This window comes from Zea mays, chromosome 1 (assembly GCF_902167145.1).
Source record: "Zea mays cultivar B73 chromosome 1, Zm-B73-REFERENCE-NAM-5.0, whole genome shotgun sequence".
NCBI classification, from domain to species: Eukaryota; Viridiplantae; Streptophyta; class Magnoliopsida; order Poales; family Poaceae; genus Zea; species Zea mays.
In genome coordinates this window covers 308,298,262-308,311,725 of record NC_050096.1, presented here as the reverse complement: position 1 = coordinate 308,311,725, position 13,464 = coordinate 308,298,262, and the positions used below count along the sequence as shown (strand labels likewise).

Below are 13,464 nucleotides of genomic sequence, written 5' to 3'. Positions count from 1 at the left end.
GGTAAGGTAGTAATGGCGGGGGGTCACGCCCATAGACTACCCGGAAGGGTGAACACTTGATGGCAGTTTGATATGAAGAATTATAGCTGTACTCCGCCCATGGCAGCCACTGGAGCCAAGTCTTCGGCCTATCACCTGCTAAGCAGCGCAGGTACATTAATATCACTCTGTTTGTGACCTCCGATTGACCATCTGTTTGTGGGTGAAATGCGGAACTCATCTGCAGCTTTACCCCTGCCATCCGAAACAATTCTGTCCAAAAGTTGCTGGTAAATACCACATCTCGGTCACTTACTATCGAACAGGGCAGGCCATGTAACCTGACAATATCATCAAAAAATGCCCGTGCTACTGAAGCTGCTGAATAAGGGTGACCCAGGGGAATGAAGTGAGCAAATTTGGAGAAACGATCAACCACTGTGAGGATAACCGATTTACCCCCCACCTTTGGAAACCCTTCCACGAAGTCCATTGAGATATCACTCCATACTTCAGAGGGAACTGGTAATGGCTGTAATAGCCCAGCAGGGTGAAGATGTTCGGACTTATTTCTTTGGCAGACTGCACAGCCCCGAACAAATTCCTGTACCCGTCTCCTAATATGGGTATTGTGGAATGAGCTCCTCCATCTATGCAAGGTCTTCTCTACTCCCTCATGACCTGCTGCATGAGCAGCTATCAGCAACTGATCCCACACACTTGAATTATCTGGAACGAAGACTCTGCCCCGGCATATCAACAATCCATCTCTTTCAGCCCACCCTTCTCCTGCAGTTCCTGCTGCCAACTGCGTCTTTAGTTCCTGGACTTGCGGATCTGTCAATGCTTCCTTCCTGAGTGTATCAAAGACTTCCAGAGTTGGGGTGGACAGCAGATTCACTGCTGCTGTTGGTTCCTCATCCCTTCTTGATAAGGCGTCAGCCGCGCCGTTCATCTTCCCTGGCCTATACTCCACCTCCATGTCATACCCAAATAGTTTGCTGACCCATGTGTGCTGTGGTATGGTGGATAAGCGCTGGTCCAGTATGTATTTCAAACTGAAGTGATCAGTTCTCACTGTGAACGCTCGTCCCCACAAATATGGCCGCCAATTGCGGACTGCTTTGACAAGCCCAATCAGTTCTCTCTCATATGCCGGAAGTTTCTGGTGATGTGGTGCCACAACTCTACTGAAATATGCCACTGCTCCTGCACCTTGGTGGAGAACTGCCCCAAACCCTGAACCTGACACGTCGCAGTCAACCACAAATCTTTTGCTGAAATCCGGCATCTGCAGCAAGGGAGCGGTCATGAGTGCCTGTTTGAGTGCGAGACTGCGAGGAATGCCTCTGTTGATGCTTTCGACCACTGGAATGCTTCCTTCTTCAATAGGGCAGTTAGTGGTGCAGCAATGTTGCCATAGCTTGCAATGAACTTCCGGTAATATCCTGTGAGCCCGAGGAACCCGCGCAGCGCCCTTAAAGTTCTGGGCTGCGGCCAAGTTTCTACTGCTGCTATCTTCTCAGGATCCATCGCCACTCCAGATGCTGAGATGATATGGCCCAAATATGACACATTAGTGACCCCAAAAAAACACTTGGAGCGCTTCAATGCCAACTTATGTGTTCTTAGTGTTTGGAACACTTGTTTGACCTGTTGAAGGTGAGCCGCCCACGTCTTGCTATAAATTAGGATGTCATCAAAAAATACCAGCACAAACTTGCGTATGAATGGGTTGAGGATATCATTCATCAAGCTCTGGAATGTTGACGGGGCATTGGTGAGACCGAATGGCATGACGAGGAACTCAAAGTGGCCTCGGTGTGTTCGGAACGCTGTTTTGTCAACATCTTCGGGGTGCATTCTCACTTGGTGGTACCCACTCCGAAGGTCTAGCTTGGTGAAGAATCTGGAACCTTGGAGCTCATCTAGCAACTCGTCCACTACTGGTATGGGGTAACGATCCTTCACAGTCTTCCCATTGAGCTCCCGGTAGTCCACACAGAATCGCCATGTTCCATCTGATTTCTTTACTAGCAGCACTGGGGAAGAGAATGCGGAGGTGCATTCCCTTATAATTCCTTGCTGCAACATGTCCTCACATTGCTTCTCGATCTCATCCTTTAAGAGCTGGGGGTAGCGGTATGGCCGCACTGCTATTGGCGCTGTGCCGGGTAGTAGTCTGATGTGGTGATCATGGCGTCGGGCTGGTGGTAGGCCACGAGGTTCTTCAAACAGATCTTCGTATGATTGCAGCAAGTTGTCCAATAATTCCTTGCCCTCTGAAACTACACAACAGCGGGGTTTTGAGCTACCCATCCCTGTCCAGCACACCTTGCGTCCTTGTTTCCAGAACGTCATTGATAGACGTTCGAAGTCCCATAGGATCGGGCCTAAGGAACGCAACCACTGGACTCCCAACACCACATCAAAGCCTTCTAGTGGTAGAGCATAGCAAGTCAGGGCAAACCGCTCTTCAGCAATTTGTACGAATAATCCTGTGCAGAATCCTGGGCTGGTGACCTTGTCCCCATTGGCGACCCTTACTGCTCCTTGGCGCCTTTCCAGTGGAAGCTGCAGCTCAGACACCTTTGCTTCTGTGATGAATGTGTGTGTGGAACCGGTGTCTACCAGGGCTGTGAGTGGCACTCCTTTGATTAGAACTATAAGCTTCATAGTCTCCCCCACATCAATTCCTGTCAGGGCGTGCAATGATATGCCCAGCTCAGTCACTGCCTCCTCTTCTCCAGTGTCATCTTCTAATTCCAGCAAGAAAACCCCTCGAGCAGCACATTTGTGGTCCACTGAGTACTTCTCTGTGCAGTGATAGCATTCCCCCTTTGCACGCTTCGCTGCTAGTTCTTCCGGTGATAGCCGTTTGAATCGAGGCCGGGGCGCAGCAGCTACCTTAGATGGCGTGCTACTGCCGGCCTCCTTGAATACCAAACTCTTTCCAGCAGCTTTGTAACCTCCCCTTTTCCCTACTTCTAGTTCCCTTCTCTCATAGGCCCTTGCCAGGTTCATGGCCCGCTGCAAATTTCCAGGAGCTTGTAGTTCAACATCTGTGCGCAGGGCTTCCCCAAGACCGGCTGTGAACATGTTGACCTGCTGCATGGCAGTAAGGTCGTTGCATCGGCCGAGAAGAAGTGAGAACTGCCGCTGGTATTCCTCGACAGTGCCGGTGCGGTAGAGATCCTTTAATTCGGCCATAGGGTTGGAGCGAATTGGCGGGCCGAATCTCAGGTTGGTGAATTCGACGAACTGCGCCCATGAAATGACGCCGTTGTCGCGTTCCAGTGCGTAGAACCATTCCGCCGCCACTCCCTCTAAGTGCAAGGAGGCCATCCACACCCTTTCTTCCGTTGGCGTGCGCATGCCACGGAAGTACGTGGCACACTTGTTCAGCCATGTAAGGGGGTCAGACTCCCCATCATAGTTTGGGAAGCTGACGTTCGGCCGCCTATATCCGCTGTCTTGCTGCTTCACTGTCCGCTGCCGCCACCACCGCGGCTTCCGCCACGGTTCCTGTCGTTCCAGCCGCTGAAAGCACCTGATTCAGCGTCCGCATTGGGCAGAAAACCATCGTCGGTGGGCTCTGCGATGGTACCCTCGACCCGCGCTAGACGCTGGTCATGGGTATCCATCCTCTTGTTCATTGTGGTCACCTGTGCTAGGAGGCGATCCAGCTTCTCGTGTATCGCCATGGTGTCCCCCTGATCGTTCTCGATGCCGGACATTTTTGTCGAGGCGTCGATCGGCTCTGGTACCAAATTGATACGCCTGGGCCTTCTAGGAGTGCGTAAGGGCGAATAGAGGAGCAGCGCAGCCTGGGACAGGGACCTGAGCGTGTATGGTGGAGAAGAGCGAGAGGAAGAAGCAGGAGCAAGATCACCGTCAGCCAGGGTGACCGAGGTAATCGCCCCACAGGGAGATTGTATTTCCTTCGATGCCTAGTTACATGCTACTGCTTCCCCTTTATAGACCAGGGTCTGCACCAACTGATAAGAGATAAACTTGCTTAACAACTCCCTGCTATTATTTAGCGAACAACTCCCTGCTATTATCTAGCTAACAACCCAGCTATTATTTAGCTAACAACTCCCTGCTATTATCTAGCTAACAACCTAGCTATTATTTAGCTAATCCTTATCTGCTGGAACTTAAGAATTATCTGCTGGAGACTTATCTGCTAGAGCAGAACTGCTGGCTTCACCGCCCTGGGTCTGGATCCGGCTCTCCCTCTGCTGTCTCCTAGTATAAGTCTGCCCCACAAATGCATCTGCAACATCCCGCTTGTGCTCTTGCTGGTGTCGATGTCGCCGGCATGGTCGCTATCGCTGTACCCGACAAGGTGTGCCTCCCCAGGGCACCTCGGGTAGTAGAGACCATGGTCGAGAGTCCCCGCAACATAGCGGATGATCCTCTTCACAGCCTGCTCATGCTCCGTCGTCGGTCGCTGCAGAAACCGACTAACGTAGCCGACGGAGTATGCCAAGTCAGGCCGTGTGTGGACGAGGTAGCGAAGGCTCCCCACAAGACGCCGATACTGTGTAGCAACTCCAACCAACACGACACTCACCCTTCTAAAAATCAGAAGCAGATAGGCCCATTGTACAGTGAGGTAGCAAAGTTTTTATCTAGCAATCTACGCATCGATCATGCATTGCTTTCGAAAAAAAATCTTCCCCATGATAAGAAGCTGATTCTGTCAGTTCAAATAGCATACCTTCAAAAGCACAATATGCAGTCTATGCACCGAAGAAGTGAGATGCTCAACAGTACCAACACCTTCAAGAAGCATAGCATTTTCAACTCTTAACCTGCAATCCAGTAGCATGAAACAGAAAAATTATTGTGAAAATGCATGTGCTTGAAAAGAGAAGTTCGTGTTACTAGTTTAATATGCCATCACATCTAGCAGTTAGAAAAGGGCCAAAAAGAGTTCTTTGACAATGCTTAACCACCAAGTTACTGGTAACATTTTGCTATGCATCTACATGTTCCAATCGTTGTATTTGTAACTGTTAGCGTAACTGTGTATTTCTATTTCTCTCCTGTAATGGGCCTTGGCCCACATACTCAGCTATATTAATATATTCCCAACCCACATTAGGGTTAGGGTTTTCATTCCCCTAACAGTAACAGCAATATTTTCAGTCAGATGCTTTTAACATGGAGAGAAAAGGCAACAGGAAAAGAAAGCTAAACAACTTTAGTTAGGCGACACTGGGATCAATAATGAATTGATTCTTTAAGTTTCAAGAGCAATCAGCAATCCTCCTCTTCCAAACAGGTATTTAGGGTAAAAAAAGAAGTCTACAATCATTGTCTCAATACGAAGCAACATCTCTACATGCAATCCTTTTTTTTAACCTTGACTAACATAATGCCAGTTGTCTGAATTTTTTACCAGATTTTGCAAAACATATTACAAAAAGTTCTTTGGAGATCTGTGATGTGTCTAAATAAGCAATAGTTCTACATGACTTAGTATTGTCTCCAATGTAGCATTTTGAAATCATTATTAGTGAATGATACACGAAAATAAAATGTAGGGAATGTGCAAGTAGAACAATGTGTCTATGTCACAAACCTTGCAACATCCACTGAATGTTCTTTGCAAACTATATGATCATTTCCATCAGAGCTCCCATGTCCAATAGTACTACTTTCTTTCCTCATCCAGTGTCTTAAAGATGTCCTCTTCAGCATAGTCTTCATCATCCCTTGTTGGTCATGCCCAGGAATGAGTTTAGATGAATCACCAGTATCATGACCTTCCTTGACAGCAGAGCTGCTGAGCAGAAAAGATAATACAGTATTACATTTACAATAATAACATATGTATTTTGGACCCCGACAAAAAATATGTAATGTTTGCATGTTTGCTTCTGATGCAAACAATAGGAATGGTTCTTACATGCTCAATGATCAAACTCAAAAGAACTAAGCCTACAGATCAACCAAATTTAATTCAATATGATTAAGGCTTATTACATTTTTCTGTTTGGTATGTGACTTTTTATGAGGCCCTTCACAAAACCAAGCTTTGTTATAGTGATAATGCTGTGACCAATGTTACAAAAACCTATCTTTTTTTTGAAAATTAAAAACCTGCAACTTTATCCCCTTAAAAAAATTACTCCATTAACAACAAAGTTGGTTTATTTGATTACTTACTGAAGAAAATACTTACCCCTTCAATAGCAAATATTGTTCTTTTAGTTTTGTTAATTCCATCAGGACCTTCACCTTTTCATCTTTAACTTGTACACATAAGGGGGTGTTTGGGAACAAAGTTTTTCTGCAGTTTTGGAAGAATACTGCAGTATTCTCAAATACTGCAGTATTATATACATAATGGTGTTTGGCAAGCTGGGTAAAATCTCTGTTTTCAAAACTGAAGTATTGCAAATACTATAGTTGTTTTTAAGGCATTCTAAACTTAGCTCTGGACCTCAGTTTTCAAAACTGCGGTATTATAAACTACGGTATTGTCATAACTAAAGTATAGTATAGTATTTCAAAAACTGTGATTTTCAAAAACTTTGTTCCCAAACAGGGCCTAAGATGTAGTAGTCAAGCGACACACTCATCCAACACTGAAGTGTGCTGATGTGCAACAGAAACTCACACCTAAAAATAGGTCATATACTAAAGAAGTAAATGTGACTAATTACTGTATATCAACTTATCAAGGATGACACTACTGGCAAACCACCAGTGTTAGCAGTGTGAATAGTCAAGTCCATAATATATTGACGAACTTCCCTAAGAAAAATCCAAGTTCAAACTTCAAAACTAACTCTAGTCATTTAATCCATACTTTCGAAAAGAATCATATGGTTCAGTTTTACCTTTCCAACAGCTAGGAGCAAAATGCACAAAATAGTAATGATATGAAGTATCAACTTCATGACAAACCATACTTGTACTATTTAGAACACTCGTCATATATTACGTTGTGATTGAAAAATAATGACAAGTAGGAATTCTAGAGGTACTACTTGAGATAAGTTCTTCTGGAGTTCCTCGATAACAATCAGGTCTCTCTGTTTCTCTAATAGGTATCTTTCTTGTTCCTGTGAGAAGAGCATAAGTGCTTCCATCTGCAAAAGACACCACTGTAATGTGAGATTAGTCAATTCCAGTGAAAAAAACATGATGTATTTTTATCATAAAATATGATGTTCGCTATCATCTCAAATTTTGAAATTAAAACTCAACTTGTACATAGAGAAACAAAAAGACAAATCTTGTTAAGGAGTAAACCAGCCCAACTAAAATAACTTGGGGGGGGGGGATAAATTGAACCAAACATTGGTTTTGTAGGGTTATCTGGACATTGGCCAAAGGAAATTTGGACATTTTCCACCCCAAAAAAATCTCACTATAACTTTAAAAGAAAATTGGGAGAAAAAAATCAGGTAGGGCTATCATAAATTGATTCATGAAGATAAAAAAAATCACTGAAGTGAAATGGTACCTTCTCCTGTAAGGCTTGTGCAAGTGCTTTAGATTCATCAAACGACACGGAGTTAAGATCAGCAGGATAATCACTCTACAGCATATGCAACCCCAATAAGCTGCGATTATCTATAAGAAGTGTTTCTTCGGGAAAAAAAGGTAAATAAATTTGTAATGTACATATCGGAATCTTGATCCCTGAATAGGAAAAGCAACACAATTTTCAATTCAACACTCAAAACACTACTGAATTATTTCCCAGCAAAGAGCTAAGAAGTTCACATCTTCATCCACTATCACTTTCTTCATTCAATCATTCATGTGCCCATCATGGTAAATAAGCTTGTAACATGCTTCCAAAAAAGCACAACATGTGGCTTTATGCCAAGATTACAAAACACCTATCAGTTTGTACTATGTATTATTAAGTTGCATGCACCAACTAGTTCAATCCAAAAGCTTAAGTTGATAGGAAGAGGCTTAGGTTGAGGCTCTCTTAGGTCTCAGATATGGAAAAAGCAAACAACAATTATTTTATTTAATTACGCTAACTAGGATTCGAACTCGAGATCTCTAGTTTTGATATCATATTAAGTTGCATGCACAAACCAGTTCAGGCTATTAGGAAGAGGTGGATAATTCACTTATATTCCAACATGTATATGTAATGTAATTTACTGGCTATGAATTAAACACCAACATGTGTGTGTAATTGTTGCTACAGTACCAAAGAGGATGCTATGAGAGGAGCCAGTGCCGCCCTAGGGAAAGGGTCGGCGGCTAGGGGGTGAGGTGGGGCAGTGGAAGGGAGGAGCCATGGTTAGGGCCAGACGATACCATGTAGAAAATTAGACAAACACTACACACCCATGGAGGGGTGACCTTTCATTATATAAGATATATGGTTGGTGTAAAAGTAAGGTGAGTACAAAGATACACATGCCAACACATATCTCTAACGGATTTGACAGGAAAACTTGCCCTAAAAGAAAATGTTGTCGCTTGTCAGTTTCTTAAAGAGCTAGCGTCTTATGATCCTATGACATGTTATTCCATATAATTCCTCCATTTTATGCTATGTTCTAGTGGTTGTGAATGTTGAATACACTTGAAGTGTCACATTCAGATTTCTAACTTAGTGACATGAGTAAGAGCATTCAATTATGTTTTATGGAGTAATTTTTCAATATCCTGAAAGCATATGTTTCTGTAGTCAGTAAACATAGGAAAAGGCTCAGCATAAATGTACAGGGAAGAGTTTATTGACAACATGTACAAACCTTACGACATGTGCTAGGACTGATATCTTTAGTAACATGCACATGTTTACAACTGCTGTCACAACATTGAATCTTATCGGCAGGGTGGTCACTAACTTCAGTGTTGATACAAAATTCAGTTAGTTTATCCTGAATCTCTGCAACAACTTTCATCAACCGCAACGATTCTTCTTCCAATATTTTCATAATTTCAGCCTTTTGACATGTGTAGAACTTTTGAAGTTTGGACAATCCATTTCTCAGGAATCCATCATACAGTGCCTGCACTCCAAAGTATACAATTAAAGAGGTCATGAGAAAGTACAATATAATACTTCAGAATTGTACCTGTCTTTTCTCTAATATTCGTGCATTTCTTTGCAAATGTTGTTCAATTTCAAGGCCCTACACAACCAAAAGCAATAGTTTTCAATGAACGAAAAAGATTTGGAGTACCCCAAACTTCACTTGGCATTTCCAAGCTTATCTTACCATTCTTAGGTTGCTTTGCAGCTTCGATATTTTAGCTTTAAGTGACTCTTTCTCCTCTTCTAAAGATGCCTACAAAAAATGTCAAATACATTGAAGGGAAAATCTCTGATGCAAACTATTAAGGCGTCCCTTAGGCGGTAAGGCGGTCAGAAAAAAATGAGGTGCCTTACCCGCCTTACGATTGACACTAAGGCATCTTCCTTACCGTCTCACTCTCTCTCTCTCCCCACCCCACCCCTCTCTCCATCTAGATGTTTTTGCAATATTTTTGCACTCTAGATGTTTGGAGCTTATTTTTTCTCTCTAGGAAACCGTCCATCATTTTTGCAAATACGTAACATGTCACGGGCCTATCTACGCTCCCTCGAGCCAGGCCAAGCGAGGCCCAGAAGAGGGCCCTAGCTGGTCGTACCTGGCCCACGGTGCCACTAGCCCCCTCCCACCCGGAAGAGACTGAAACATATGGAAATTAGAGATAGATTTAGTAAGGTTGAGAATAAAAAGGAAGAATTTGTTAGGAAATAAGGATTGGCTTGCTTAGGAAAGGAGGGTCCAAATCTATAAGCACTCATCTCTAATTTGCTTGGCAGTAAGTCCGATAGGGACTACAAATACAGGGGTCATGTAACCATTTGGATCTTAAGCAAGAGTAGAGCAATTGCTCTCACAGTCTCACTCTATCTCTCTCCCCACCCCACCCCTCTATCCATCTATGTGTGCCTCTCTCCCTGCGCTGCACCCTCCTCTAGCTTCTGCCACCTCTTGCTCATACGCCAACACCCCCACCCCCCTAGCGAGGCTCATCACACAACAAAATAAAGTGTCAAACCCAGCAGAAACCATTGGAACCAAAAGAGGGAAATAAAAGAACCAAACAGCTCCAAATTTGATTTCCTATGCAGCAACTTTTGAGTGTTGTGTATTCCTTTAGCAGAGGATGTCATCAGTTGTGCTTAGCCAAGCCAAGCTCGAGCCTTTTTTAGCTTCATTTGAGCCAAGCTTGAGCTTGACTCCAACCTCGAAGGAAATCCTAGGCTCGCTTGAACTTGGCTCATTGACAACCCTAAACAGGGCAACTCCATGTTCTTTTGGAGCAGATTGATACATGGATCGCTACCATCCTCTATATTCATCGAGCAGCCAGAACATCACTAAAAAAGTGATGTGGAACCACCCCCAGCAAACTAACCACACCCCAGTCCTCCCTCGTCAACCTCAGCAACCCCAGCAAGGTCGGTATCAAGTCCCCGCCAAGGTCAGCGCTGCAATACTACCACACAGAGAGATGCCCTTTGCCATGGGCAGTGGCTGTTTGGAGGACACTGCCACCTTGCTCCCGGCCTCCTGACTGGTGCTACACACACCATCAACTTGAACTCTGCTGCCCTGAGTAACACTGCCCCGAGCTCCGATCTTCAATGCATCGTCGCCCCAAACACCACCCCTGCCAATGTTGTTGTCCTGGATTCCAAGCCTGCCCGGCGTTGTGGTCGAGCATGTTGAGAGGGAGTGTAAAGGGCCATGAACCTCACCAGCACCAACCCCGATAAGGTCACGTGCTTCGAGACTGAGCTGCTCGAGCCTTAACGAGACAATCTTGCCCATTTGGTTCCCTAATTCTTATTTCTTAATAGCTCACATTGGTTGCACTTCACTCCCTTCAAAAGCTGCACAGAGTTACATAAAACCATCTGCATTGGCCGCTCCAAGGCAGTCTTCACCACCAATCACTACCCCTCCTTATGATTCAAACACATTCCTGTTTCGCCTACATGTAATCATGGTAGTAAGGTTGTTCTCGACGTCACTGGAAATCTGAGATGTATGTGTGACAGAGATCCGAACATCTCTAACTCAATATAAACTATTAGTTGGTTCATTCCCTAAAATCAAACACTTCTAACTTTTAATCCATCGCCCTGGCTGCACCTTTAAGGCCTTGCAACCCCAGGCAGGTTCAAGCATAAGCATATCCTATCCAGTACAGTTGCATGTTTTACATTGAATACATCTAATACAGAAGTATCACTTGTTCTTCTGCTTCTTGCCTCATCGACGATGAAGAAATTGTGTCTGTGCTCAGCACACAATGTCCAGTAAGGAGTACTGCCCAAGATCAAGATGGAAAATGTCACTCTGTTGGGGTGACCAACTCACTAAACCAAATTTCATTTAATAACATGTCCATGCACTATTACTCTTTGCGTATATGTAAAGGTAGAGAAGAACAAAATCAGCACACATCTCTTAGCAATGTTCATTACTGCTAAAAGCTACAGTTTATTAAATAAAATAGCCACATATTTTAAGTCAAAGTGAGAAACCTTTGATAGTGCAGCACCATGTAACTCAGCAAGCTGGCTCTGAAATAAAAAAAAATGAAAGAATGAAAAAAAAATTAAAGCTGCTAAATAACAATAGGGAGAAAGAAGTAGCACACCTTAATTCGATAAGCTTCAGCAAGCTCCTCTTGCAAATTTTGATTCTCTCTTAAGCAACCACCTAACTTTTTCTGGAGGTTCTCAATATCCTGTTCCAAAGCTGCTGTCCTGAATAGTTACAACAAAAATATTGCTTTGTTTGCACAGTTAACACAAATGAAAGATTAAATTAGATATGGACGTACCTCTGAGTAAGCATTCGAGTTGCAACAGAAACATAACCAGGCCCAGCTTGTTGCATACATAATTGCTCAATATCTTTTCTGAGCTCATCACGCTCTACAAACAAAGTATCTATCAGCACACCCTGTACCACAAGAACATATACAATGATAAAATCATTAAACAAAAAGGCTCTTAAAGAACTACTGCTTCCAGAAATAACTGCAAGTCCATCCAGAAAAAAAAATGAGAGAACACACTATCCAAAAAAGGTCAGCAGTTTTCTCAAAACGTCATATTATTATGCGTATTGGAATTTGGAAATAAATATAATGTAATGAACCAAGAACTTGGGCAGCTCTTTCAGGACTGTTAGGAACCAAGTCCTCTAGCCTCACTGATCGTAGGTTATAGTGGTGGGAGATTGGGGGTCGAGGCTTGAAGCGCGAAGAACGCCGAGCCGGCGCCGTAGTTGACGGCACAGCTCACAACAGGGGCGGCCGGCTAAGGCTAGAGCTAGAGAAATCCCGACTCCCTAAAGGAAGCCGGAAACAATCTTGTTTCTGATTAATCAATCCCAAGGTGTCTTACAAGTATTTATAAGAAAAACTAGCTATCTAAATAAATCTTCTTATTGTAAGTCGTGATTTGATCCGCATATGTTTGGTAAAAAACAATCTTCTCCTTTAATCATAAATGGAAAGTGTTCAATTAGAACATGAAAACGTGTCTCAATTGGTCTTAGTTAGTGGAAGAAGGGCGGAGACTCTCGAGACTCTCGAACGAGGAAAAGGATCACTATGGGCCTTGGGCCCTACCCTGATGTGCGCATCAGCCACTAATGGCCCTGTTGCGACTAGTATAGGTCTGGCCGTACATAACAAGGACACTTCAGAATTGCATCATGCTGGCATAAATAACCATGTAACCTCTTCAATTTCTCAGTAATGAAATAAGTTAAGTGATTAATCCCAGTGTGCACTCCTAAGACCTCATCTAGGAGTACTTGATATGTCAGATGGCATAATTTCTCGTTTATTAGAAGCATAGGAATTCCAATTGACTATCCGCATTTTCTCATATTTAATAGGTTGCATAGTTATACTAGTTTTTCTATATACTAAATGATGCAGCTGGATTGAATTGCTTCAACAGAAAAACAACAGTACTGAAACTAATCTACAGGATGAAGAGTTGAACTACAGAGAACTTTTTTTGAATTTGATCTAAGAGGACTGCATTAATGAACATAGCAAAAAAGCAGTATCATATATGATAGCGTTGATTAGTGAAATAAGTATAGATGACAATCTTGTGTTGTGTAGCACAGTACACAGATGTGATGCGAGTCTTACCTCGCTGCAGATTTTCAACTTGACGAGTTAACACTTCAACAAGATTTACTTTTTCATCCATTTCTACAGAGAACAGAGAAAAGGGGGGACAATTTTTCTTGAATGACCAAAAGCATTTTGATATCATAATTATTGAAAAAATAGCAATTTGCGAGAAATAGAAGCATGTTAAGGTCATTGCACAATTATTTGATTCAACAAGATAACCAGTCTTCCTTAAAAAACCAAACTAGCCCCACAAAGCACAAACAACTAGACTAGCAAGGGCACATAGATTTATAGCATGTCCTGAGAACCGGTAGAAAATAT

General features: G+C 43.2%; 1 protein-coding gene across 1 annotated transcript; it reads right to left on the bottom strand.

Annotated features, from left to right (window-relative positions):
- Positions 1-4,139: 4,139 nt before the first annotated feature.
- Positions 4,140-13,232, bottom strand: LOC103644364 (uncharacterized). Its single transcript, XM_020547064.3, has 12 exons — positions 13,156-13,232; positions 11,824-11,917; positions 11,638-11,746; positions 9,198-11,560; positions 9,054-9,110; positions 8,727-8,987; positions 7,466-7,540; positions 6,987-7,088; positions 6,176-6,246; positions 5,573-5,773; positions 4,706-4,799; positions 4,140-4,283 (listed from the first exon to the last, which is right to left on the bottom strand). The coding sequence occupies exons 4-12, from the start codon at positions 9,198-9,200 to the stop codon at positions 4,140-4,142; spliced, it is 1,008 nt and encodes a 335-aa protein (XP_020402653.2). The 5' UTR covers positions 9,201-11,560; positions 11,638-11,746; positions 11,824-11,917; positions 13,156-13,232.
- Between the last annotated feature and the right edge of the window lie 232 nt (positions 13,233-13,464).